Genomic DNA, 27424 nt, shown 5'->3' on the forward strand with positions numbered 1-27424 from the left:
CCGTGGATGTTGCCGTATTTAAGTATTTAGAAAACTTATTATAACTAAGAGAAATGGTGTTCTCAACTATGAATTTATGACCCAAGCTGCAATAAGCTGCAATGTTCAAGCAAGTGTAGAGACTGACATGATTGGTTGGTTGCTTAGCTACCCCACAATTTAGTAAATCTTGCCAAAACAAAAAATCTTGTCAGCTCACCTTTAGACAACTAAATATATAATCCACTAATTGTTTCAGTCTGAAACAAAAACCCCAACTATTCTCTTTGTCATGTGACACTAAATTCATTATCTTACGAGTTTGAACTGTAACTGCGGTTTAATTGACGATGACAACCGTATCCTCAACAAAACACGCACGTCTGCTTCTTCAGAAAGCGCTCTCTGCTTATTATATTCAACATTTGCTTTTTTTCCATCCATATCTTCCTCCAATTGTTCCTCATATTTTGTTTGTGTATATTGTACAAATCTGCAATGTAGTCCTTAAAATGAAAATGGCAGTGACTACAGTCTGCAGTGTTCCATCAACCCTCTTTAAGGATGTCCTTCATTAAAAAAATTGTTTTTAAAAAGACCCCACAGGTCATCTGTGCAAGCAGCTTATTATGGCCCATCCTTGCGTTTTATTGTTAGGAAAACCTTCAGTGGCTGTAGCAATTTTGATGGGAGCAAAGGAGGAAGTATGGTGATGTAGTATATAGTACATACATATGTAGTATATAAGGTCAGGATGGTTTGGACGGATGGAAGGGGCATATAATCAGCATTGTTTTTTTGACCCGTAGCCTTAACCATGTGTTTATTACTGTAACCATGGCGACAAAGTTCCTGTACGCCTTCTGCCGGTTCACTCCCGTGGGTCTCGGAGGATTGGGATAAATGACCTATAGCGTTGTTTAGGTTGGACGACTTATTGATGAATTGTTAATGCAAAATACAGAGGCCAATACGTTATAAATATAAATACATTTCAATATTCAATATGGTCTTGGTCTTTTTACTTTATTATCTGCTGTCTTTGTTTTTCTTCTCCCATATGGATCTGCAGCTTGTTACAAGCTTTGTTTACGTCTGATAGCTCTCAAGTGGTTAAGATGTTTGTGCTTGTGTGTGTGTGTGTGTGTGTGTGTGTGTGTGTGTGTGTGTGTGTGTGTATGTGTATGTGTATGTGTATTTTTTGCTTATGCTCAGCCAAACTGTCTGGTTATCTATTGGATTGTTATCCCCCTTTTTTTTTTGACATGGGCTATTCTCAGCTGAGATGGAGAATACTAAAGTGATGTGAAGATGTGTTTTTTCTTTTAAGGAGAGGGGGATGGGGGTAGAGGGCAGGAGTCATACGCTTCACAGACATCTCCCTATGCCTGAGAGCCTACAAAAGACCAACTGTGTCAAATGAGAAAAATTGCAGGTGCGCATTCCCCAGTGGTGCACTCCCTCTTTCCTCCCACTCTCTTCACACATTAACACTTACAAGTACACACACACATACACACACACACACACACACACACACACACACACACACACACACACTCACTCCGTGATCACTGCCCCTCATTCGGTGGCGGGAGGAGAGGAGGAGGCGGAGGGGTGGGGGGTTAGAAGGAGATCCTTTTTCACTGTGATAATACACTCCTTTCTCTGCTGCGAGATGGACTGAGGAAAAGGGTTGAAACCGGAGAGGCAGAGTGAGCGATGTCATTCCACAGCAGGCAGCAGCATCAAACAATATAGCATGCCATTTTTATAGGCCCGCTGCAGATGTTTCTCAGCTGCATGTTAGTCCCCGTGCATACAATGGTGGGTATTTTGTGTTGGGGTCACAGTGAAGGTCACGGGGGCCGCCGTTTAACTGGGAGGTCTGGATTTAACCCCCCCCCCCCCCCCGGCGTTCATTTTTATTTATTTTTTTATTTTTGTGTCACGAATGAGTAACATGGGAAATACAGGCACATTATTCACATTTTTGCAGCAATCCGATGTGTAACTCGCTGACATTCGTTGCAAATGTTACACATCTTGTTTACAAGTGGCCCCTACCACATGGCCCCTTTAAATGAAGCAGTGCAACCGTCTGTGACACGTCGCACCTGTCAATGAGATACGTACGGTGGCCCTGAGAGCTCAACGCGCTGCAGCTTAAGAAAAAACACATGCAAATAAAAAAGAAAAAAGCGCCCCACAAATTCAGTCCGACAACACAACGGATGTGTTTCCAGCAGACACGAGCGCGGGGCCCTGGTTCAAGTCCAACCCTTTGCGCCATGTCATCCCCTCTCTCTCTCTCTCTCTCTCTCTCTCTCTCTCTCTCTCTCTCTCTGACTCCCGCTATTGGAATTAAGGCAAAGGTTTAAGGCTTTTAACTTGAAAAGTCACAATTGGGCATTGAGCAACAACTTCAAGCCACACTTTTTAGTGTCCCCTGGAAACACTTCTGTTTGTGTTCTTTTTTTCTTTTGCAGCGCATGTGATGATGTTTTCTGAATTTGCGGTGGGTTTGTGTATTAGCATGTGTTTTTTTTAAAGTTGCAGTGCGTTGAGCTCTCAGGGCCACCGTAGACGTGAAGAGTGATTTCCCCTTCTCAGATTGTTTAATATTAAGAGTCACAAGATGATTACCTTGTTTGGAGTTGTACCTACCCTGAAGTTGTATTTCACTGACATGAAGCATGATGGGAAATGTAGTGCCAAAAAAAAAAAAAAAGGCCCACAAGTGTAAACAAGTGGGCTAAGCCGCATAATTATATCCCTTCAACATGGTTCTTGTGTTCATGTAACATGGACATTTTCCTCTTTAAATCCATATATACTGCAGGTATTTAGCGTACTCGAGCATGTGCCAAAAGATGGTATTTCTGGGATTAAGTGGCTTGCCCAGGTAACACATGTAGTGACTGTGCTTTAAGCCTCAAAGTAAAGGAATGAAAACTGAGCCGTACACATCCTGTTGCTGATGTCCAGACGACTCTGGTGGTTGCGGGACCGTTTAAGATTGATATACATGGTTTAGGGGAAACAGTTCAGGCCTAAACAGATATACGCAGTCACTGAAGCATCTCTGTTTCCCAGTAACAGGTTTGCCAAATAAATTAGCTGTTTTTTTTTTTCTCCTTTTTTCGAGGTGCAAGCCTGTCTCAGTGTGTTATTGTATCACTCATCACGGCTCTACACCTGCTTGTGTGAAACCATGTGTGGCATGTTTGGCGGCAAAAATCTCGCATTCCTTCCCATTTCATGCTCCCTATGCTTCCTCGCCGGGTTCCAATATGCCACATGTTAAAGAGTTGCGGCCAGATGATTTGATGCATGAGCGCCACGCACATGTTGCTTCATACATATTCACCGCTCTTTATCCCCGCACAATAACCCCGTGTCTGATACCTTTCATTTTGAATACAGAAGAAAAGACAATCAAAGGAGATCATCATAGCCCTACGCCTCAGATGTAGCGTAGCCACCCAGGCTAATTTCAGCAGTACTGCCTTGATTGCATGCATGTGGAATGAGATTACTTTTCACTCTGTGGGTGGCTGAGGAATCACTTTTTTTTTTTTTTTTTTACTTTTTTTTCACAGGTTTTTGTCTTCAACACCTTTTTTTTTTTTTAAACATTTTTTTACCCACTTTTTACTCCTCACAACGGTTTTATCTCACTTCTCCCCTGTTACTTTTCCTTTTTTTTTTTCACAAACCCACCTTTGCAGCAATGTAACTCACAGATTCCCTTTCCCGCTTTCCTGTTTCTTTTCAACTTCTTGACTGGCAGTATGTCACTGCTAAACATTGAGCTGAGCTTCAAGGTAGCACGATTAGCCCCTTAGCCGCTGCGGTCCCTCTGAAAAAGACCTGTAGTAAACCTGTGCAGTACGGGGCCGCCAAAATGGCCTGTGATGTTGCTTTTACTATCTCAGATGACACCGAGAGAGGACTGACATGAGATTGAATCGGCGCAACACCCTGAAAGTGAAGTTGTAAGCTCGGGGAGGAGGAAGTGAATCAGAGCAAGCGGGGGGTCTGATTTAAAAAATTTGTCATCCTCGAACAGTGTCTTGTTTTGTACGCGTAGGTGTATGCAGCATATAGCAACGTTCCCTGGGGAGAAACGCCAGCACCCCCGCCCCCTATCCAATGCATAATGTATTAAAGCGAGCGTATGCGCACACAAACACACATATAAGGACGAACGAACCGCAGGGGGAGTTAACAAAAGAAGCTGGTTGCAGTTAAGTGCAGATACAAGACGGCCTTTAATCTGTTGAGGCCACCCGCTACATCAGATTGCACCACCCTTTGGGTTCTTACAGGATATAGGCAAGCCCCCCCACCCCACTTCAACATATATCTATACTCATTCAGATATCTTTGAATTATATCTCTCTGGGATTTAATGTGCTGATGTATAGTGTATAGATACTAGTACTGTATGTGTGAGTACAGGAATAGCTGCAATAACAACTAATAAAGAGGCTGGTGCTACACATGCACCGTGTATGAGACTGAAACTGATTATTTTGGCCAGAGCTTGATATTATGAATGTGGCTCGACTGGCACAAACAATTTGCGAAAAGTAATGAAGTAATGTCTGCGTTCACCTAAAACATAACAGATAAATATGCATGAAATCACATTTTAATTTTGTCATTTGAATAATTTTTAGTTCTTCATTATGTAAGTAAACATTACAGCACAGAGCTTTAATTTGTATTAATTCATGCTTTTTGCCTCTCAGATATTGCACTGCAGTAAAAAACAAAAAAAAATTACAGTTGCAGAAATATGAGGAAGAGAATTGTCTTAGGTTTATTTCCAAACACGCTGTGCCGCAGAAAAACAAATCATTACAAAGTTAATTCACGGAGTTTGGGCTTTGTACGAGGATACGTTTGATAAAATAGAATGCAAACAAGTTCATACAAGGACGATGTGAGAGGTAGCTTCAGTTTCCGGGTTTTGCCTTCAAAGGGCAAGAAATTGAAAAAGGCTCATCCTTACTCTCCACAAGCCCGAATTCCAAACAAGGCCATGCTTTTTTTTGTTGTTGTTTTTTTTCTATACAGCCTTCATGACACAACACAAAAGGAAATTGCATCTCCAGATTTCATCTACAGGCAATATGCTGCTGTATGTAAATTGCGTCGCTATCTTTCCTCCATTTTCTCTTTTTTTTTTTCCCAGGTTGAAAACATATCATTCTCCAACTAATTATTGCGTGTACAGTTGATGTGGATGCGGAGTGTGGCCTTTTTGGGTTCATTTGGATGTTGTCAGCTGATTGGGGTCATTACACGTAAAATGCTTTTATACTGTACACCGTGATTAAGACACACGAACGTCATAATGTGCCAGAGTGATTACCATTTCATTTGTGACAACAGGCATGACGTTAACCCGGCGGCCAGTTCGTGCTGTAGTTCAGCTCCATTCGCTCTTAACTCTTGCGCTGTTAATACAGCTATAATAAGAAGAGCCCCAAGGGTCCATTCAGACAGCGATACTGCCCGGTTTCCCATTCATTACGAGAGAATGGCTTTTCTGGATGTTCTTGTCATCGGTTTGTCCTCTACCTCATGTGAAAGGACCGCATAGAGGCGGCGTGCGTCGCTATGGCAATGAATGAAGTGCGCTTAAGTGTTCACATAAATGGTGCTTCTTGAAGTTAAGAAATGAAGAGGTATACTGTGCCGCAGACAGTGTAGTGTATGCGTATGTTGACGGTACCTGACATGGTGAAGTATGTTTTAGAAAAAAAAAAAAAAAAAAAAGATGAAGAAACTAATTCTTGTGGAAAAAATGTTGATTCATGTTAACCATGGTTACAGACGAGCTAGTCAAAAATGATGTTATGACTTTCACGAAAACAAGTTGGCTCACCGCAAAATGCCAATCGCAGGTAAATACAGTGTGATGAATATATTACGCAAACTTTACATTGAGTAAAGTAGGTCTAGCATACTTAAATGCAGTCGTGAGGTACTTGTACTTTACTTGGGTATTTTACATTTTCCCCTACTTTACACTTCTAAAAAAAAAAAAAACTTTTTAGCTCACTACATTTGCAGCTTTAGTTACTTATTTTGAAGAGCAGGATTTTATATACACATCTTATAAAAACATGACATATTGATTCTGCATCATTTAACTTTTGATACTTTTTGTACATTTTACTTTTGATACTTTTATTATAAAAATAGAGCTTTTACTCATCAACTAGCCGTTTTTCCATTGAGTTATTGCTACTGCTGCTTAACTCAAGCATCTAAATGCTTTTTCTCCACCACACTGCTACAGACAACATGCACATATGTTTGGAGAAAGTCTTACAGGGACTTTGTAGTAGTAGAAATAATGAAGCGGTCGCCTTGATCGGATTTGATGCTTTGATCATGCTTTCTAACTATACTAGCAGCCAGTGTTTGATTGTTAAAACATTTTTGGATTACGTTTGGGGGAAGAAAAAAAAAATCTACCAGACGATTTCAGATCTACAAAAGTAACACGACTCTGATCTAACAATAAAATAGCTCCTTCAGGATGTTGTAGGGAAGTATGCTTTTTTTATTTCATATTGATAGCTCTTCAGTGTTTTTCTTGTCCGAACACTGAACAGCCTCTTGTTTCCTGAGAGGATCAGATTTGTGAGGTCGCACTGCAGTTTGTCTCAGTTCACGATGCTAAACTAAGCCCGGCTCTTGCCTCCAGTGTGCTGTTAGGCAATTCCATCTGATGATGTGTGGCGAAAAGAAGAGTGAGGGAAAGACCTCTTCCCCCCCACACAAGACGAAAATCAGCCTGTTGTTTCTTTTCTTTGACCTCAATTACTATCAGGGCATGTGTTACTATAGGGGCATGTTGAGTCATTCCTGCTCTGGGAGTTGTGTGTGTGTGTGTGTGTGTGTGTGTGTGTGTATGTGTGTCTCCTGTGTGTACGGTGACGGGGATTCTGTTCATTTTAGCCTAGGAGGCCCTGTACAGTAGGTGAGGGGGGGGTGGGGGGCAAGGTGCATTAGTCTTGGCTGAGATGCTCCCTTGAGTGATGCCGGCACATGTTGGGTGGGTTTCGGGAAGGGAGGGAGAACGGGGCGGAGGGAGAGGGAGGAGGCAACGAAAGAGAGAGGAAATGGCAAAACGGTGTCAGACATGACGGGGAGCTGAACAAAAGCCCGGCTCGCTGTCAGGAGCCGCCGCCACGGGTAGCGGCCGGCTCCACAGACTCACCTTCCGGCTTGGACCATCTGACAAAATGCCACTTCACTGATAGAATGCAGGATACACACACACACACACACACACACACACACACACACACACACACACACACACACACACACACCTCTGCTCTGTTGACACTTAAAGGAAAACTGGGAAATGCTCCGAGTTAGCACAAAAAAAAAGGAGTTTTTCTAAAATACAAAAGCTTCAATTATATCTGCCAAATTTTTAAAAACAGTACAGATAATCAGCTTTAACGACACTGAAGGGAATCGCACATTTCTCCTTCGCTGGAGTGGATTTGACCTAAGAAACTAATGTTGTAATTTGCACACCGAAGTGGTTTTTAACATAAGACCTTGATGGGGGACTTGCTTCCCATTCCCCCTTCCCTTTTTTTTTTTCCTTTTTTTTTTTTTTTCTTACCACAGCTATGCACTTAATGAATTGAAGTAGTGATTAATTAAATGGAAGTGCTCGCTGGATGGAAAGACACTTCACCTCTGTGTTCTGAGTATGTGAATCAAGCCTTTATGGAGCGATGGCAGGCTACTTGTATTTGTTGCTGGTGTGTATGCAAACATGAGGTTACTGTCTGCTGGAAGTATATCACAGAGGGGGAAGTTGCTGTGCTCCGCAGATTTCACTCCATCTCGCGTCCAATTTATTAACTTTCACAGTTATTAACTTTCACTGTGTCAATACATTGTTGCGGAGGGGAAGAAAAAGGAGTGATACACCACCACTCTGTAATCATACTATCTTGTCAGTTTCATCGGGTTGAAGTTGCACGCGGCTTCTCATTAAAAAAAAAAAAAACATTACATATTCACCATGTGAGGAGCATGCTGGAATAAGTTGCAGCCGTTTATTACGGTTGCACAGTATCTGGTCGTCCCCTCCGAGCTAATTCGTTAACACTGAAGTGCTAATTTCCCTCCAGGCATCGTGGGCAGTTTGACTGACGGTCTGAAACTCCGCATTCGCATGTTGCTGCCCTGAATGAAAAAAAAAAAAAAAAAACGCACACATCAGTCTCTCCCCTCTCTGCTGGAATTTGTAAGTGCGTGGTGTGCGCCGCCAATTAGCGTGTTCAGATGTGTGTCAGTGAGCGCGAGTCGAAGCAAAACAAATGGCTCGTTCATTCGCCGTGTTGAATGGATATCTGGGTCCTGTCACGATGAGTAACGCTAATTGTGCTCAGCGGCATCATTGGTCAAAGTGTCATAAGCCGTCAAGTCGATTTGAGGAGTTTGTCCCGAGCGCTCCCGAGGTCGCCTCATCAATTCATCATTACAGTGTCTGTCATCCACCTGCATGTTTCAATAAGAACGGCTCACTTTCCAAGCTGGGGAACTTTTCCAAAAGTTGTCCGACCACCACGGCGATGTAAAGGAACATCCCGCGTTCCTTACATTCCTCTCGTGCAGCACAAACGTTGTTTTATTGATGCTGTTCTCTTAAACGCTCGATCTGCAGAGTTCTTTGACAGTTCAGTTCCTGGATAATTTTGCTCTCCGTGTAGAAGCCTTTGAGATTTCACTCGCCTTAGGCCATGTGTAAACGTAATTTACTTGGGAGAACAATTTGCCTGAACTGTTTCTCACTTCAAGATAAATAATCCCTCATGCATTATTGAAGATGCTGTACTTTTCTTTTTCTTTTTTCCAAGTCGCAATTGAGAAGATTTCTCCCCCTTCGTTGCAAAAGTGACTTATTTTATTTTTTTCCTCCCCAGAAAATGTCATTTGTTGCAAACGAAGGAAGTGGGTGTGACAGGCTCCCATTGGTCTAATCAAATAACGGTATCCAGATTCATGTGCTAATTAATCACTAGCTCTGGGGGCCGTACCCATCCAGCAGCTCTCAGTAGAAAAAGAGACATTTGATCTGTTGAATCAGCTCCCGCGCCTTCCCTTCCCCTCTCTCTCTCTCTCTTGCATCCATCTTACATTAATTCAGTGAAGTCAGAGTTCATTTAAATGCATCACCCCCCCCCCTATCTCTCACACACATAAAGTTTTTTGCTTTTATCATCTTCTAAAAAAATCCGAGCCTCCTTTTTAAAATTATGTATCCTCACATATTAACAGCCTAAACATTTTTTTAATTTATTTTTTTTCTCCTTTGCTTGAATCATATTTGGCTCTTTGCCAGACTTGGCCTGTAATTGCAGAGAGCATTAGTATTTATTGGGAAATTATCTGCTGTGTCTGAGCTTCAGTTGAAGCCTGAAAATGAGCTAAAACCATGTTCCTGTTGTTGAGAGCTGTCACATGTCCCCGACATCTGTTTATCCGAGTGACGGAGGCTCATTTAGTCGGGCTCATCGTAATTGTGTGCGGTGGTTGACCTTAACACGTTCTCTCTGACACATTTTCTTGGGAGATGAAATGAAATACAAGCCCCCCCCCCCCCCCCCAAGGCCCCTGTTTTGTTACTAATGATGACTTTTAAATGTCACTGTTACTCTGCTCCATCTACACTTCGATGCCCGCTGGTTCGGAGAAGGTAATGGGTCTGAGCTCCGAGAGTAAGCTCTGCTTTTAAACATGAAAATTTCTCCCTTATTGCTCAGTATCGCTATTAACAAACCCACAATCAAAACTCCAAAGCATTTCCCCCCTCAGAGCGATTTTTAAAAGCTCTGCGGGGGAGCGACATTTTCCAAATGACCATTTTTCTCTCTGACCTTTCTGCTGCCCTTTTTGGTGAGTAATTGCGTTTTTTGAAATATTCATTTGTGAATTATGTCATTTGCAAGCATCATGATTAAAAAACAGCGCTCTGTGGTGTGAAAGTAATGGAAGTATCCAGCATGACCCTTCCAGCTTTGCTTTGCTTTTCCCCCAAACTACTACTACTTTATTTCCCCCCCCATATTCAGCAGTGTACTTGTCAGAAGAATTATCCAGGGAGAATCTGCAGTGGAGAAAAAAAAGAAAAAGAAAGAAAGAAAGAGATACGCAGCGCATATAAATACTCCTCTAAAGTATTGGCTGGAGAGCGAGGAAGGGAGATGAAGTGAATAGAACACGGGAACTTAGATAAGAGGATGGACTTTCAATAAGAGTGTTTCGACTTTCGATAGCTCTGTCAATGATGTGTGCAGGTGGACAGCGATACGTGCGAGTGGGACAGGATGCCGTCTCTGGCACCCGAGGAATATGAGCCCTATCAATCACCGCCTCTGGGCACAAATGTAATTACACTAAAGTTGTTGACTAGCCGGGTAATCCGAGACATCACTGGCATGCATTTACTCGCTTACATTAGGGGATTGCTGGTTGCCCGTGTTGACAGCGTTGTGCTCGCTACTCTGATGGTTTGTTTTTAATGCTTCTTTTGGGAAATCAGAATTGAGCCCTTCTCACTACAGAGTTACACATGCTTATGGGAATTATTGTAAGCTCTTTGGTTTTTATAGCAAATCATATTGATCAATTTAATCAGTAACAGAATAGAAGGTTGTATAAATGACCCTATTTAATTGGGCTTTTTGTGTTTTTTCTACACTTTAGGTGGCCAAGAAAAAAAAGAATCTGCATACAAAAGCATGAGAATTAATAAACATTGGCAAGATTGGTCTTTTTCAACTCAGTGTCAGTTTCTCTTTTGTCATTTATTGAAATGCACCTGCCAAGGTGAACTTTCGTTATCCATTTTCTTTGCTGTTGTCACTTTCAAAGAAGTTTGGTGTGATCCAGACCAGTACTTTTCAAGGGGGCGGAATAAATCTTCCCATTAAGAGGAAGATAATTGATGGCTTTCATCACAAAATTGAATACAATTATTCTAATCTGTGATGTTTCAATGGCAAGTGCGCTTTACTGTGTTGGGGTTTGAAAGATTTATGAGACGAAATGAAATGACACGATGATGGGGGGCTTCTTTTGTATTTTCTCCTCAATATGTGGCTTTGTGTTTTTTCCTGTTTTATTTTTTTTTTGTTCATTTTAAGGTAAAGATTAGAAGTGGTACCTGACATTTGAAAAATGGAAAATGGCATCAGTTGTATACCCTCACAGAACTGCAGTGTAATGACCACCTACGCCACCTGTGCCTACCCATTACATGTTTCGTGTAATGAGTTTCTATGTGCTTTTTTGATACGATATATAAATTGACAAGCTGTACATGCAGGGAGTTCTTTTTCTACTTAAGTATATAGTAGCTTGTGTAAAACTGTGAAACCTTTACTTCAGTTACATGCTATGGAGTTGTCATTCTATCAGGATGTGGTTGAAAGCTCAGGAAAAAAAAAGCCAGTAAGTAGAGCTTGAGATTTAGCCACAGACACTGAAGCCGTTTGCTGCTCACGCTTTTTTTACTTATTTTGATAGTTCGAAGAGACGTAAAAAGGCCTTTTCTTACTTTGATACAAAGACCATTAAGTAGCTGTTCTGGAGCTTTCAATCACATGACCTTGGAGTCATAGATGTTCAGATTTACATTTTCTTTTTATTGGAAATTTGAATAGCTACAACTACATGACAATGGAGAAAACTCCAACTGCTGATGAAGATCATGTGATATGATTGAAAGCTCCAGAACAATTACTAAATGGACCTTGTGGTTAAACTATTTTGTCAGTTATTTTTGCCAATAAACTTGTAACTATTGTTCAGTACAGAAAAAATGAGGAGACCCAAAGAATCTTGTTCATTGATTTCAGGTGATATGACCTCGCCTAATTTTCACATGTGGAAAAACTCTCTGTGCCTTTTCTCTCTCTATCTCTCTCTCTCTCTCTCTCTCACTCCGCCGTGTCCGCCCTGATGAATGCCTGTGCTGCATGTCGTCTGGCGGTGGCTGGCGCAGCTCTGACACTTGTCTGAAAGGATGTTTATAAAAATCTATAACTGCCACAGTCCTCCCACAGTCACTCAGGCCAATGTTTACGTATCTCGCTCATTTTTTATTCCCGCTGTAAACACAGAACTCCTCCAGTGTGTCGTGCACGGGCTCTGCTGGTGCGCAGGTTTTTGAGCCTCGGCAGACGTGCGTGCGTGCGCGCGCCTGCCTGTGTCAAGGGGAGGGAAAACAGCAACCTCCAGACCACCGCCACTTGGTCCCACTAGCCCTCCTGGCCATTTTGGCTCTGCCATAAACAGCAGATTTTTTTGCCAAACAGACTCTCAGCTTTGGCTTGAGGCAACTAGCACCTTTTGACCCTGTGCCTCCTGCCCGTGTATAGCTTAACTCAAATGCACCATGTCACCTTAAAACACAATGAACGAAGCAGCTCTTATGATCCAATCTGGGGGGAAATTGTAACACTTTACGTGTCTCTGTAACACTTCACGTTTCTGTCTGTCTCTAATTTCTCAGCTGGATGCCCATGTAATGAATGTTTATTTTCTCACAGCAAAATGCAAACACCATGTCTATTTCCTTATGTTTGATTTGTGTCAATCTCTCACTCTCTTTTCCCACAACTCCTGGCCTCTCGAGCGCCCCTGCGGTATTGCTCATCCTCCCACTCCAAACAACCAGCATCCTATCCGCCCACACTCTCTAGACTAGGGTGGACAACCTCTTCTCATATGTCTCAGACTCAGACCTTTTGATTGCAGGTCCTCCCATCTGTTCTTGTATTTTCCTACAGGAAAATACAGATTTTTTTCTTAATTTCTTCATTCAGTTCTGATCTAACCCCAGCTTCAGGCTGAAGTTGTTTTCATACTTAAGTGCAGAAATCCTTAGTAGAAAAGGAATTAATCGAAATAACTAATACTGACCTTTTTTTTTTTTTTTCTCTTGTTTTTTTTTTCGCTCTGCAGCCTTCAGTCGAGCACCCATCCCCATGGCAGTGGTGAGGAGGGAGCTGTCGTGCGAGAGTTACCCCATCGAGCTGCGCTGCCCGGGCACCGACGTCATCATGATCGAGAGCGCCAACTACGGTCGCACCGATGATAAGATCTGTGACGCGGACCCAGCGCAGATGGAGAATACAAGGTGTTACCTGCCAGACGCATACAAGATCATGTCGCAAAGGTAAGGACGCATTTGTACTTTAATATACTGTATGTAAAAGGTTTGAGCACATGATTTGCAATGTATTCTCTGCAGTAGGTACTTAGATGCATCACCTGAACGGTTACAATAACAGCTATTTACTCATATTGAAGCTCTATCAATGGTGACACTAAATGATAATAATAAGAATGAGTTGTTAAGGCTCTCATTCAGAATAATGGAATATGAATATTTGCATGTATGAATATGTACACACACACAGCCACACTCCTTCGCACTCAAAAGCAAAATTGGCTTTATGCTGTTAAGTAATTGAGTCAAGTAGCTGTGTTTGTTTAAAAAAAAAAAAAAAAGAACATAATCAGTGAGTCTTCAGTTAATGAGAGATGCTGTAATTCACACCTGAGGTCTGCTGAAGCGGATTGAAATGTGTTTCTCCTGCAGACATGTTTTTCTTTATGAAATAACTATTGATTTCTCTGACCTCCCAGAAGATGAAAATGTACCGGCTTTATGGAAAACATGGTATTTAGATTTTTTAAAATGTAGAACACGCGGCATGTCGGTGATCTATTTTGTCTATGATGATTGGCCGTTGAGATTCGTTAAAAGTAAAAAAAAAAAAAAAAAAATAGGGTTATGTTAATGAAGTCACTTGTGGTTTTAGAAAATGAATACAAAAGCTCTCCTGTGGGGAGGTGTGTGGTTGTTAGTAACATACCTCTGTTACAGATTAATTGGGTCAAGAATGCCGGTGAGCAACAAACACCTTCAAACATAAACCTCACCGCCACCTGGCTGCTGGTTTATACCGGCCGTAAATTTCCTCTGACGCAAATCAATGTTCATTTGAAATGATATGAATGCATTAACAGTCATATGTCTAAATAAAAAAAAAAACGCGCTCGATGAGCCTTGCTTTCGGAGTTAAGACCCTGTTGGGTGCAGAAACCGGGACGTGGAGACCTATTTGTCAAGGTAGACGGACTGTAGTCTACTGTAATTGATCGCTAACATTAAGCTAATATATACATACGTCTCTGGGTTTTTAAAGAAAGCGGGCTGGATTCAAGAAAATGTAGAGCTCAAGGCGAGTGTGGAGTGAATATACAGTATGTATAGTCCATCTTAGGTCTTTTGTTGACGTATTGCAGCACTTAGAGGAAAACGGAGACTCCTCTGGTGGATATCATTCTGAGTACAGTTTCTCTTCCCTTTGAGGTCAAAACACCCTTGAGCATTCAGAAGGAATAGACTTTATCTAAATTGCTCCTCTGCGTTAACGTTTGTCTACCTCTTTTTCTTTCCAAAGCTTAACATATGTCCACTTCTTTTATTTCCAAAGCTTTAGTTCCACATTGGACTTTCAGAATACTAATGGACCTTTGGACTTTATCAAACAATTGCTCTTGGCTTTCTAGTTCGCTACCATAGAGTTCAGATAATCAGCTGTGTGAAAAGCAGCTGATGGTAAAAAGAGGTAGTTTGAAACATGTTGTCAGATAATTGATGCACCCTGTAGCTCCCTTGTTCTCCAGCCGCCCACTCAGACTAAAAATCCCTGCAGGAATGAATCAGCGGGTCTGCTTCTGTCAAGAACACAAAACTAACATAAAGTACCAGGGAAAAGCACGTCTTATTAGCATCTCGTTGCTACCGAGGCTTTTCACTGAATGCTAAAAGGTAACTACAACCCGATTCAGAGCCGGGGCACTTTGTCTTGGGAGAGGAAGTTGCTAAGTGGATGGAAGGTGTGGGTGGTATGAATTGCGAATGGGCGGGGAGGGGGAGGGGATAGAGTGTGAGAGGCTGTAGCATGTAGCAGCACGGCTGCACATCATCACGCGGAGGTCAGCGCAACAAACGGAACGCCACGCCCGACCGTTTCATTGTCGAGCCGTTGCTCGGCACCTGCGGCTAAGCTCATTAGGGTTAAAGAAGAAAATGAGAGCAAGAAAGAAACGAGCTAATTGAACAAAGACACTCTTGTGATGAGGCAGAGGTTAAAGCCAGTGCACAAAGATTTGCCTTGATGTATTTGGCATTAAGATGCATCTTAAACATGCATCAGGATAATTTGATGTGTGAAAGAACATCTCATGTTAACATGTCTGAGTTATTTCACAGTGTTTCTCTCTCTCTCTCTCTCTCTTTTTTTAAATTACAATGAGCTCGCTTTGATCAGATTTGTAGTCTGTTCACCAACGTTAGCACAAGATTTTGTGATTATTTAATTTCTCACAAGCAGAAACTTTTTTTATTCAGTAGTTGGTCTGCTTCACCATCTCCAATGAGTTGATATCAGCAGCGATAAAACGGCGCTCTTTCATTAATACTTGAGCTGGATTTTCCTCTCTAATCTCACACTTTCCTGTCTCCTTTCTCCCCCCTCTTCTTCACCAAGCACTATATTTGCATGCACACTATAGCTCAATCACTGGAAACGACCCAAACAGTGTAAATTATGTGATTAAAGCATTTACATGGTTCGCAGTAACCTGATTTCCCCCAATAATTGCGGCCCTCCATGAGTTGTGTGATTGCTCGGCTAATGTCTGGGGAGGATGTGTTGTGGGCTGCAGGAAACAAAGGGAACGCGGAAACTGGAAACCAGAAAGTGGTTTGTGGTGGTGTTTAAGTATAAATATTCCAGCAGTGGCAGCTAGCAGTGGTAGCTGTGGTTTATGTATAGAAATTATAACTACATACCGCCTGATATCTGTTTTATCATCCAAACACATGACAGAAACATGTATTTCTGATACGGACCAACCCCTCCAACAGAGGTACTGGTTTGCATGTTGCATGTTACTGTGAATGTCTGCATGCCGTTAGATCCTTCATCTGTTTGACATGAAACGGCACTCGCTCGAGTCGTGCTCGCGGAGCCTCGGGAACAGCGGGGATCACCGGTGGTGACCAGCCGGGAAACTTATTCTGACAATTTGACTTGGTTCTTACTTGAAGCCGAGCGGAGTACATGCCGTCTATAAATGACCGCCCGCCGTAAGCAAATCAATCAAAAGCTGTGCCGCAAATCGAGTATTAATTATTTAGTGAAGGTTAATTTGGCGTCAAAATTTCACAGTTTGATTGATGCGTGACGGGGAATTTATTCATTTCCTGTCTGTATTAAATGGTAAAGTACGTTGGTTTCTTGTGTTGTATTGTTGTATGTAGTATTGTATTGAGACACAGCTGTCAGTTCAAAGATTCAGTTCAAACTAATCTAATCAAATTTCCATCTTAATTTGACAAAAATAAACTGGTTACGGTGTAATAATCTGAGCATTACCATAATCTGGTTAAAATCTAATTAGCATGCTTGTGAATGCACTGATAGTATTTGACTCTTGTGGGGCTCTCGCCCTTTTTTTTTTTTTTTTTTGTCTATTCCTCTAGCCTGTGCACCACCTGCCTCTCCTGCGGGCACCAGTTAAGACGTGGTGACTGGCAAGCGCGGTAGTTAGCATTCACATCCCGTCTGAAGATGAGCCAAGCTGCTGCCGGCTTAGTCGGTGTGCCAGGTTCGCATCCATCACCGGCAAGTGCCCAGCCATGTCACCGGCTCTCGCGAGCTGTCAATACACATTTAGGTGCCTCAACCCAACCCCAAAGCCCCCACCCCCCCCCCCCCACCCCCCCCACCCCCCTGGTCCCCGAGCCACTAAGAGCGCTCCATTGATATTCAGCCATCAAACCCGAGCCCTACCTGTTCCAGTTTAGCCCACTTACAAAGGTTGTATGCCGGGCTCCTTCGGCGAGGTGTTTGGTCTCATTTCAGTCTTTTAAGTGAGCGTGTTGTGTGCACCTCGTATGTGAGTGATAGCACACCACTGAGCAAGTGAGTGCTGTACTGCATTTCAAAATGACGGTCGTCTCGCACCATGCTGTTACAGGGTGAAATGAATGGGTCTCTTTCATTAGCTGTTCCCTCCCTCAGCGCTGTGAACATCTCGGCCGTGCAGAATCCACAGCTTCTGGGTACAGCATTGTCCACCTATAGGTGGTGCCGTGTTACAAGCTGGTTTGAGGCTAATGATGCTGTGATTGAAAGATGCTACCAAAGATTTATTTAGTGCGTTCAGAAGGTGTTCAGAGCCCTTCACTCTTTTTTTTTTTTTTTTTCTCATTTTGTTTTGCTAAAATGATTTAAATTCATTTTTTCCCACATCAATCTACACTCAACACCCTGTAATGAGTCTTCTTAGAGCCGGCTGCTCAGCCAAACCCAGCACTCCGGGGAGAAGGGCCTTGGTAAGAGAGGGGACCAAGAGCCCGATGGTCACTCTGGCTGAGCTCCAGACATCCTGTGTGGAGATGGGAAACTTCCAGAAGGACAACCATCACTGCAGCACTCCACCAATCTGGGCTTAATGGCAAGAGCAGCCAGACGGAAAGCCTCTCCTCAGTGAAAGACTCATGAAAGCTGCTTGGAGTTTGCAAGAAAGCAGCTAAAGGACTGTCAGACTGTGAGGAACAAGATTCTCTGGTTTGTTGAAATCAAGATTGAACTGTTTGGCCTCAATTCCAAACATCACGTCTGGAAGAAACCAGGGATTGTGCATCACCTGCCCAATAATGAGCCCAATGGTGAAGCATTGCTGGAGGCGCCATCATGCTGTGAGGGTGTTTTTCAGCAGCAGTGTGACAGGGAGATTGGTCAGGGTTGAGGGAAAGCTAAATGGAACAAAGTACACAGATATCCTTAATAAAAAAAAAAAAACCCTGATCCAGAGCGTTCAGGACCTCAGACGGGGCCGAAGCTTCACCTTCCAGCAGGACAATGACCCTGAGTCAACTCCGAGAATGACCTCGAGGGGCCCAGCCAGAGCCCTGACCTGAACCCGACCGAACATCTCTGGAGAGACCTGAAAATGGCCGACGGTCCCCATCCAACCGCGACAGAGCTCCGGAGGATCTGCAGAGAAGACTGTCAGAAAATCCCCCAAATCCAGGTGTGCAGAACATGTCGCGTCACACCCAAGATGACTGGAGGCTGCAACCACAGCCGAAGGGGCTTCAACTAAGTACTCTGTCAATGAGATATTTCAGTATATTTTGAATCATTTTGCGAAACATTCCATTTTGACTTTGTCGTGATGGTATCAGTATTGAATGTAGATTGATGAGGGAAATTAATGTAAATGATTTAAGCATAAGGCTACAACACAACATAATGGGGGGAAAAAAAGTGACAGGGTCTGAATACTTCCTGAATGCACCGTACAGTTGAACAGTACATGTGATTTCTGTAATCGTGGGCCCTTCCCTCGTGGGATATTTTTGGAGCGTATTGTTCGGGAGCTGACACGTCTGTTGAATCTGCCTCTCTCCCAACACATGTACAGATCTAGTGCCACTTCCAACTGTGTGAAATCGCTGGAGAGGCTGGACACTTGTGCTATCAAAACAACAGTGACCCTTTTCTCATCACAGCCCCCTTTGTCTCTCTCCTCCCTTTTTTTTTCTTTTTTTTTCTTCTTTTTTTTGTGTTCCCCTTTTTCCTTTCCCGACGGCGGTGTGGCCTTCACGGCCAGTAATTACAGGCTATATCAAAGCTATATATCACCTTATATCGCAGGAGACCTCGGCAGGCACCTTAAGGGACGGCTGATAGCATTGTGTCAGGCTTGTGCATGACCCCTGAAGGAGAAAAGCAGGTCGGGAAGGAGCCAACCTCCCCTTCCCGACGCATCCACCTCCAAACACACACACGCATACACAGTCTTGTCCCTGCCTGTCCAGACTCACCTCTTGGTCTTTTGTATCACTTTAATTTTGTTTCTCGACAGTCTCTCTGGGATTCCTCTCGCCTCTGTGTCTTCCGAACTTGTCATTTTCGAGGAACGGAGAAGAACAAAGGATATTTTTGTCTTCCTAGCATTTTGCGTTCATGCACATGACACTAATGATGAAGGTTAATAGACATAACAGCTTGACGAGTCTCTCGAGGACGATAAAACTAAACGAACGCCACCTGTGATGTGAACCTGATGGCCCCGTGACAGTTGACATTTGACAACCTTCCTGTTAATGACATTCATGTAGAAAACAAATGCGTCCGGGCCATCATTTACTTCGCCACACTTAGGCTGGAATGCGCGAGACAAACGACTCTGCTCCCCGTTGGAAGAAAACATGTGCTGACAGAGGGACAAGAATGATTGAGGGATAAGGAGGGAAAAGCAGATGGGAGGATCCTTTTCTCCTTTGCAGATGATCTTTCCCATACGTTCCAGTTCTCATTATCCTTGGCTTTTGACCTTATTTCAGAGTTGAAGGATTTGATGAGATGTTTGTTTGAGCAAGGGAGAAGGATTAGCTGAAGAATCCCCCTTTCGGTTCTTTGCCCATCTTCATTTAAATCCTCTCATCTCGAGCAGGATGTCAGGGGCGTAGGTTTTTGGGAAGAAAAGAAAAAATCTGAGGTCAAGTGCCAAAAATACAATAGTTTGGAAATCGAGGGGAAGTTACCTCCTTTTTAGAGTTATAAAAGTAGCAGTTCATCTCCCTATTAATTTCATGTAACAAACTGAGATGAGTTCTAGGTTTTGAGTTCCAAACAGCTTAAAACACAAGCACGTGCCTACCTGTCCTCACGTGCCCGCAGCTCTGAGGGTGGCGAGGTGCATATGAGAACATGACCATCTGCTTCATTCTCTCCTTCACTTTCCCTCTTTTCGGTTTTGTTTCAGCATGACGTGTTGAAATGTGGTTGAAACGCATAGTTGTATCTCGGCATGTTTTAAATGGATGCTACATTAAAAAAAAGAAAATATCATAAAGGAGAACAATATGTTTGACAGTGTACGGACAGGATACCATTTCATAGTATGTCACCGTTAAAAGTCATCTGGCCATTTGCATGTACTTAAATGTGTCAGTGGTTGCTGTTGATTATGAATTATTTTCACTGAAGACAAACAAAGACGACATTTGAGAATTTAAAGGTGCACACCATGAGTTCAGTTCGTCATAAGGAGCCAGGGAAAACAGATGTATAATGTCTTCTCCCCCTCTGGTGGGTGATGAGGTAACCCTGATGACATCACTGAGACAACATCAGGCTTATCTGAGCATGGGCGGAGATTTATTATTATTTTTCTTTTTCAACAAAAAGCCTGTATTAAAAAATGAATGTCATGATATATGGGCACTTGTGACCATTTTTTAAGTGTCTCAACCAGGTTTAAGGAAGCGTAATCCTAAATTAGTGAGTCAGAGGAAATTTCATCGCATCTGGCGCAAGTTGTATTGAAGGATGAACTGATCGCAGTTTGATAGTCAAAGGTCACTGTGATGTCATCAGACACGTTTTTTGGCCACAACTCGGGAATTCCTACGCTTATCATGACACAATTTAACACTAATGTCTAATAGGAAAAAAAATGATGAATTACTGATGACATTTTATATCCAAAAGGTCAAGGGGTCAACTTGACTGTGACATCATAATGTTCTGCGAAAACACAGCAACAGAGGGGGGAGATTGTGGCCATATTTCCTGCCACTCCACTAGTGGTAATTCTGCTTTCTTGATTCATTTATTAGAGTCATTAGTATAAGCAAATAGACAGCTGCCATCGACAGGAAGAGAGAGCTTATCATGCTGAGCAGATGTGAGAGTAATACCATCATTGTTCATGCATGACCCCCAAAGCCCAACCGCAAGTGGCCTCCCTTGTTTAAAGTCGAGGTTTGCATAAACATTTAACTCCCCAAACAATGAGATGGCAGATGAATTAATGCATGACTTAATGTTGGAAGTGCAAATATCACACAGGTGCTGCTGCTTTATTTTAAAGGTTCTAATAGGCAGATTGTAATAAACGGGGCTCTGTGGTCCTTCATTATATGAAATGATCCACTACCGCTGCTACTTTTAGGGATTTGATTCCTACTGGGCTGCCCAAATTAGCAATACAAAGCATATTCATGCACTTAACAGCATATATTAGATTACATTGAGAGCATATTTTGCATCAATCACGCAGCAGACTTTCTCTGAGGTCCTGACGACAGGCGTTTTTCTACCAGCCTCTCTCTGTTTATGCAGGATTCATGGGTTTGTCTTGCTTACTCTTGGTTGGAGGCTGTTTTTCCATGATACAATTATGTGTTGAGCACCTGACAATTACAGAACAAAAACATGACCGATGAGCGCAGCAGGGGACAACTGCCTGTTGTAATAGTATGAACAAATAGAGAATGGTGGGTGGTTTTGCAGCCAGCGTTAATATGCGAAAGGATATTAATAAGAGCTGTGACAGAAAGAGGAGATAAAGACTCTCTTTTGCTATAAAGCAAACATGCAAATTAATAAACACATTTTGAAGTTCTTTGGATTAACTGTAGGAGTTTGAACCGCCTTTCCATCCGTGCATGTTTGCCTCCTGCCCTTGTGTAACCCTCTTTTTAAATCAAAGAGGTTTATTTTCTTCCACATCCTATTCTTTTCCTGCATTAGATGACATCACCCGACATTCATTATCCTGTCTCATTCTTCAGCCGCTTCCTGCCTCCAACCCTACTCCAATCGTCTTTGATAAGAACCTGCCGCACTTAATTTGGGCCAATTAGTTGCTGTAAATTTTCGAGCTGGCTGCCTATCCAGTCAGCCCGGGTCTCCAGACATTGGCCATACAAGGCTGTGGCGGTGATTAGACGGAACAGGAATCCCAGGGTGGCAAATGGGAAATGTTTAAGGACATCTCCCCATATGAAGCGGATTGGTATCTCTCAGGAGATACAGATAATAAAAAAAAAAGAAAAAAGAGGAGCAGATTGACTCCAACCAAGCCAGTGGTTTGAATCGACCGTAACGGTGTCCATTTTTGGATTCTGAGCTGAATGCCCTATAGACTTTATTATACCCGTACAAGTTGAGCGCTTTTGCCAGAGAATCCAGAAGTTTGGGAGTTTTCAGAAATGTTTTTATTCTCAGCCCCCTTCATATTGCCTTCAGAAAAAGCCTGGAACTGGTCGTAGGGTCTTTTGGTGTCAGATTAATAGCCGTCACAGTGGTGGCTCACTAAACATAGGGTTTTATAATGTGTTAAAAAATGGAAGTGGGAGGCCTCAGTCCATTTGTCAGCTAGGGGAGTGAGTTTCACTTGGATGAGTCCAAACAGTAAAGAAAGGGCTAATTCAGACAGGAGCAGGTGGTTAGTCAGAGTGCAGGGAGCAGACTGGGCTTTTTCCTTCCCTCTATCTGATATTTGCCCTTTTCTGCACTGCGCTCCATAGTCTTTCATCCTTATTCTTCTAGTTTTCTGCTTCTTCCTTTTTTTTAATTGGCAGGTGGGAGTAGCCAACATACACATTTGATGTGCTCTGTCTCTTCCTCCTGCCCTGAAGCGCTGGATCCATTTTTTTTTTTTTTTTTTTATTCCTTCCAACATAGAGGGGGCATGCAACTTCTACTGACCTTTGATAACTTTGCTAGCTATTCATCATCTCTCCCCCAAGATAAAAACAACATCCTTTCATGCTGATTTGTGGTTCTTTTTTTTTTTGGAATGAGATCCAAAACGTCTTGTTGCACTTTCATCCCCTCAGTCTGTCACTTTGCCATATAATCTACTTTTACTCTGATGGTATTTCTTCAGATTAACATCTGCAATTCTCAAGATGTAGTATTTTAATTAAGGGTCTGACTTGGAAGAAGTCATCATAAGGAATGTTTTCAGCTTGAGGGACAGTTAACTGAACTGAATCAATGGTTCTGTTGATTTAAGCCAAGTATTACCTTTTAGCTAGCATTTCAAGAAATGTGGTGGAGAAAGTGCGGAGTAATTCAGGCCCGGTGTAAAATTCGTGATGTGTTGGTATTTTGGTGATTCTCAACAACTAAGGTTATGAAATATGTGGTAGAGATGCACCAAAGTTCCAGAATATTGCTGAATTTGAAAAACAAATCAAACTGTAGACATTCTCCAAGACGATTGTGATTATTACATTTAGCAAAGATTAAATACTGAGTCTTAGTATTGTGTATTATTATTAGTATAATGTGAAAACAACATTCCGTCAGACACAATCAACAACAGACTGCTACAGTACAAACCACTCAATAAACTGTGTGTGTTCATGCTACCTTGGCATTCTCCTCGGTTAAGCATTACAGAAGACGGTGACTTCCAAAGGGACGCATTACTGGACATACAGTTCAAAGTGAAAACTCTTCAGTCAATATATAAGTTCTCTCTTTTCTCCACATCACTGAGTGATCTCTGGACCTTTTGTTCCCGCCAGTCTCCTCCCTCTGTCCTCATTCAAAACCCCTGGGTTGCCAGGGGTAACAGCTGCTTGAGTCACAACCGTCCTTTCAGCTTGTCTAGCAAAAACTAGCCTCCAATTTAATTTTAATAATTGTTGGGAATGCCTTTTAAATAGCAGTATAATGTTGTGCAGGAGTTTTATGATTGTAATAATTCTGATTAAATGTGATTTTGGGGGGGGGGGGGGGGCAAGCAGGCAGTTGGTCTTTTGAAAAAAAAGAAAGAAAATAACATCTTTGTCTGTGTAGTCATGTAAACAGGATTCTAATGGGGTATTGTCAATTTACGCAATCACATAAACATGCTTAAACAAACTGCCTCAGTCTCCCTTTTGGCAGCGGTGGCATTATTGTGGCATATAAAAATAAGCATATCTAATTGAATCCAACCTCATTAATCACTTAAGTGAAAGAAAGGCAAACGTCAAAACAATGTAATACATGACTCGTTTAAATTTAGTACAGAGTGAGTGTGAAACCGAGGATCGTCGTGTTGTCGCCAAATAAAACTTTCCGTATCTCAGTGAGCCGAAAGCTACATCACCGGCCTTTGGCGCCGTGTAGTCACACCGCTCCCATTTGAATCTCCCTCACAACAAAATTATTATCCCGCCATTCTTTGCTCTCTAAAAGGCGGAGCCATTTTTTGTCGATCACCCCTGTGATTGGCTGAGCTGTTTAAAATGTATGAGACCCGCAAATGTGAGCGGCTGAAGTGATGATTAATCACCGCACTGCTCTTATAAGCTTACTGTGCTTCATGAAAATTACCTTTACATAGACCCTCAGTGCACACGTGCTAGGCTAGACACCGCTCAGTCTTTTCGTGGGAACATCATCTCGTCAAGTTGTCTTTTTTTTTGCAAGAAAAGGTCACCACTGCGAGACCACTTGTCAACGTAGCAAAACAACGTAGCATTAATTGGTTGAATTGCTTGGGTCAGTGTGCGTCATTGGACGTGGCTTGGAGATCCTCCTCCTCGCCAGCGGAACAAAGGTCGTACTCTTCTGGGCTTTGGTGAACAGGTGTTTATCTTAGGTATGAGATTTTTTTTTCTTTTTTTTTTTCCTAATGTCAAATTTTTCTAAATGTCAACTCCCCAACCGAAATGGGTTGTGTTCCGCGATGTCAATCGAGCTTCTCCTGTAGGAGAGTATCTGTTGGATCTTGTTTTTGCATGCAGTGACCTTCAATAATTCATGGCATCGTGAATAACTTTGATAAATGATGTTTTACAAGCAATGTTTTCCTTTGACTGGATTTGTTTTTTTGGGGAATTTCCTACGTTCTGATTCCTCTTTATCATTTGCTACTGATGCTGGGACACTGAGTCATTTCGAAGCAACGTGCAGCTTTTTTTTTTGTCGCACTTCCGAGAGTCAAACTTCCCTTTGGTCCCGTGATAACAGGGCACAGCTTTTCTTGTGTTTTTGCTTCTCTTGAACAACTCCCAGCAATTTGTCATGGATGTTTAAAAAGTGTGATTGCTGTGTGTGATTTTGTGTCGACGTGAAGGGTGATGTTTGTCATCTGGCTAGGCTGGCATGGAGCGCTGCTTGAAAATGACTCATCTGTGAGAGTTAAGGCTGCAGTGAGGTACTCGAGTCCCACACTGAAACGATGGATGGCTCAAACTGCTTTGGCTGAGAAAGCCTCCAGTCCTTGCTCAGCCCAGCATTACAAGACACTTTCTACCTCTCTTAATCCTGCTATCTTCCCCTCTCTCTGTCTCTTTCCCCTCTCCTCTCAATTACTGTTTGACTTGAAATCCCTTTTGCCCTCCTTAGCACTCCCTCTCTACCGTCTCCCTTCCTTCTATCTCACTTTCATGTTTCTCTTTTTCTTCATGTCTTTGTCACACCGCCCCTTTTTTCTAATGGGCTTCCGCTCGGCATGAATGAGTAGCCACAACCCAAATTCTCTGGGTGCCGTACATGCGGGGGCAGCGAAAGCGGGATCTACATTCACGCCACACGCCCTCTAACCTTGGCGAGATGAAATCAAGGGAGCGAGACAAGGAGTGGTCTCACCTTCGTGACTCTCTGATGACTGCTCTCGGTTAGCACCTCGCAAAGGACCTGTTTTATTAGCCTGCTCTCATTCACCTGCAGTCACTGCTCTCATCTGCTTCCTCATTTCCATTTTGGCGAGAAGATATAGCGAGGATTGTTTTTAAGATGTGTCCTTGATAGGCGCTTCAGAAATTACATTCTTCCGATGAATGCGATAGTGTTGTTTGTGTTTATCTGGCGAACGAACGAGTCACTTTTAAAGATTTTGGAAACCTATTTCCTCTTTATCCTTGAGGACCTCATACTAGTTTTTGGCTGAGTAGATATGAGTTCAAATTTTCACTTTGAAACATGACAAACTTCAAATCTTAATCCATTAGATTATTTGGTGCGTTTATCCCACTGTTTGATCTTTGGTGCTTGAACCCACCTGCATGGTTAAAATGAAATGAAAAGCTCAAACATAAAGTATCAATCTTTAACTGAAAAACTGATGACACTCTGGCAATCAGTGTTTCATAGCACGATTGCATAATTCACTTTGATCTCGCCCAATCAGCTGAATATTCATAGAGTGTGTACCACTTGAACTCTATACATATCCAGTCATCCATATGGAGAGAGAGACGCAGCATTGGGTTTGTTTCTAGAGGGATTTTGTTGCACTAAGTTGTACATGACTGTTGAGTGCATTGAGAGTTCATGACAATACATGGACACAATTATACATGACTTGTCACTTAAGAGACTGACATGGTTTGAAATGTTCTGATAATCATGATCAGGCTAATTGGCCATTTGTCACCAATGACGTCCTCGTTTAATGACACTCATTTTTTTTGACCTTTCACTTCTTAATTTTAACCTTTGTCACTGCTGCAAAGGCGCTGGAGTTTTCATATGCCGGTGTTCATTCTGTGAACTATATCCACGACCAGAGTTTCTTTAAAATCTTTTGCGTCAGTCCAAGTCCGTGTCAGGTAACAAGTCTTCATAAACAAATCACAAGTGAATAAAAATGCCTTCAGATCTCTGGACTGTTTGTTGAACTGACATGGAATTCAAGCATTTTGAGTTAATAGTGTTGTTGCGCATGGCGGAGACCAAGTCTGTGGCCTGATTATTAAAATATTGCAGTAGTATACAATGGTTTGTCTCTAACCCCCCCCCCCCCACTTATCTTATAGTTTTTTTTTTAGTTTACCAGGTTTAAAGAGATGTTGAGATGTTCATATCTTCAAGTCTCAAGTCAAGTCTTTAGGGAGTCAAGTCTCAAATAAGTCAAGTCACACAGCTATCATGTCCAAAATCGGGTCCAAGAAGAAGTCCCAGGTCTGCCGATGTAAAACGATGTAGTGCAAAAGTAGTTTATGTCTTTATTTATGTAGAATTTTCCAAAAAAAAAAAAAAAACGTCTAAAAGTTTGTTGATTGCGAAGACAGCAGTCTTGGATATCCAGTCTCAAAATAAATTTCTCCTCTGAGCCAGCATTTCTCAGCCTTCTCTGACCCGTCATCGTTATCAGGTTCCAAAAACTGTCCGACTCCAGAACCTAGTCTTATGTGAAATTTTATTAGTTTGTGTTTTAAAGCACAAGGAGCAGACTCCGAAATCATTAAAAGCATTAGTGTTAAATGATAAATGAAAAAGAAAACCAAAATTTAAAAAAAGCTTATTTCAAGCCTTTGACAAAACAATCTCACCTCAAGGTCCCTCTACTCGCTTTATCGATCCTATTACACGATCGGCATCAGCAGATAACTTTTGCCCAATTGTTAAAGAGATGATTTTTATGTTGGCTTAAAAGGTTGCAGTTCAGAACTTACTCTTGCCCTTCAAACAGCAGTTGACAAAACAATCTCATATCAAGATCCATTAACTCGCTGTTGGGGAGGTTTTGATCATATTACATGATCTTGATTTGATTTGCATGA

The 27424-nt window shown here is 42.3% G+C and overlaps 1 protein-coding gene across 15 annotated transcripts in view; it reads left to right on the forward strand.

Annotated features, from left to right (window-relative positions):
• The window catches only part of LOC130164395 (adhesion G protein-coupled receptor L3-like), a 211003-nt gene that overhangs the window by 67671 nt on the left and 115908 nt on the right, over positions 1-27424 (forward strand). For all 15 annotated transcript variants that reach the window (XM_056369102.1, XM_056369106.1, XM_056369103.1 and 12 more), the window contains one exon: positions 13000-13213. In XM_056369102.1, coding sequence (XP_056225077.1) covers positions 13000-13213 — 214 coding nt within the window. The remainder of the gene's footprint in view (positions 1-12999; positions 13214-27424) is intronic.

This window comes from Seriola aureovittata, chromosome 23 (assembly GCF_021018895.1).
Source record: "Seriola aureovittata isolate HTS-2021-v1 ecotype China chromosome 23, ASM2101889v1, whole genome shotgun sequence".
Lineage (NCBI taxonomy): Eukaryota > Metazoa > Chordata > Actinopteri > Carangiformes > Carangidae > Seriola > Seriola aureovittata.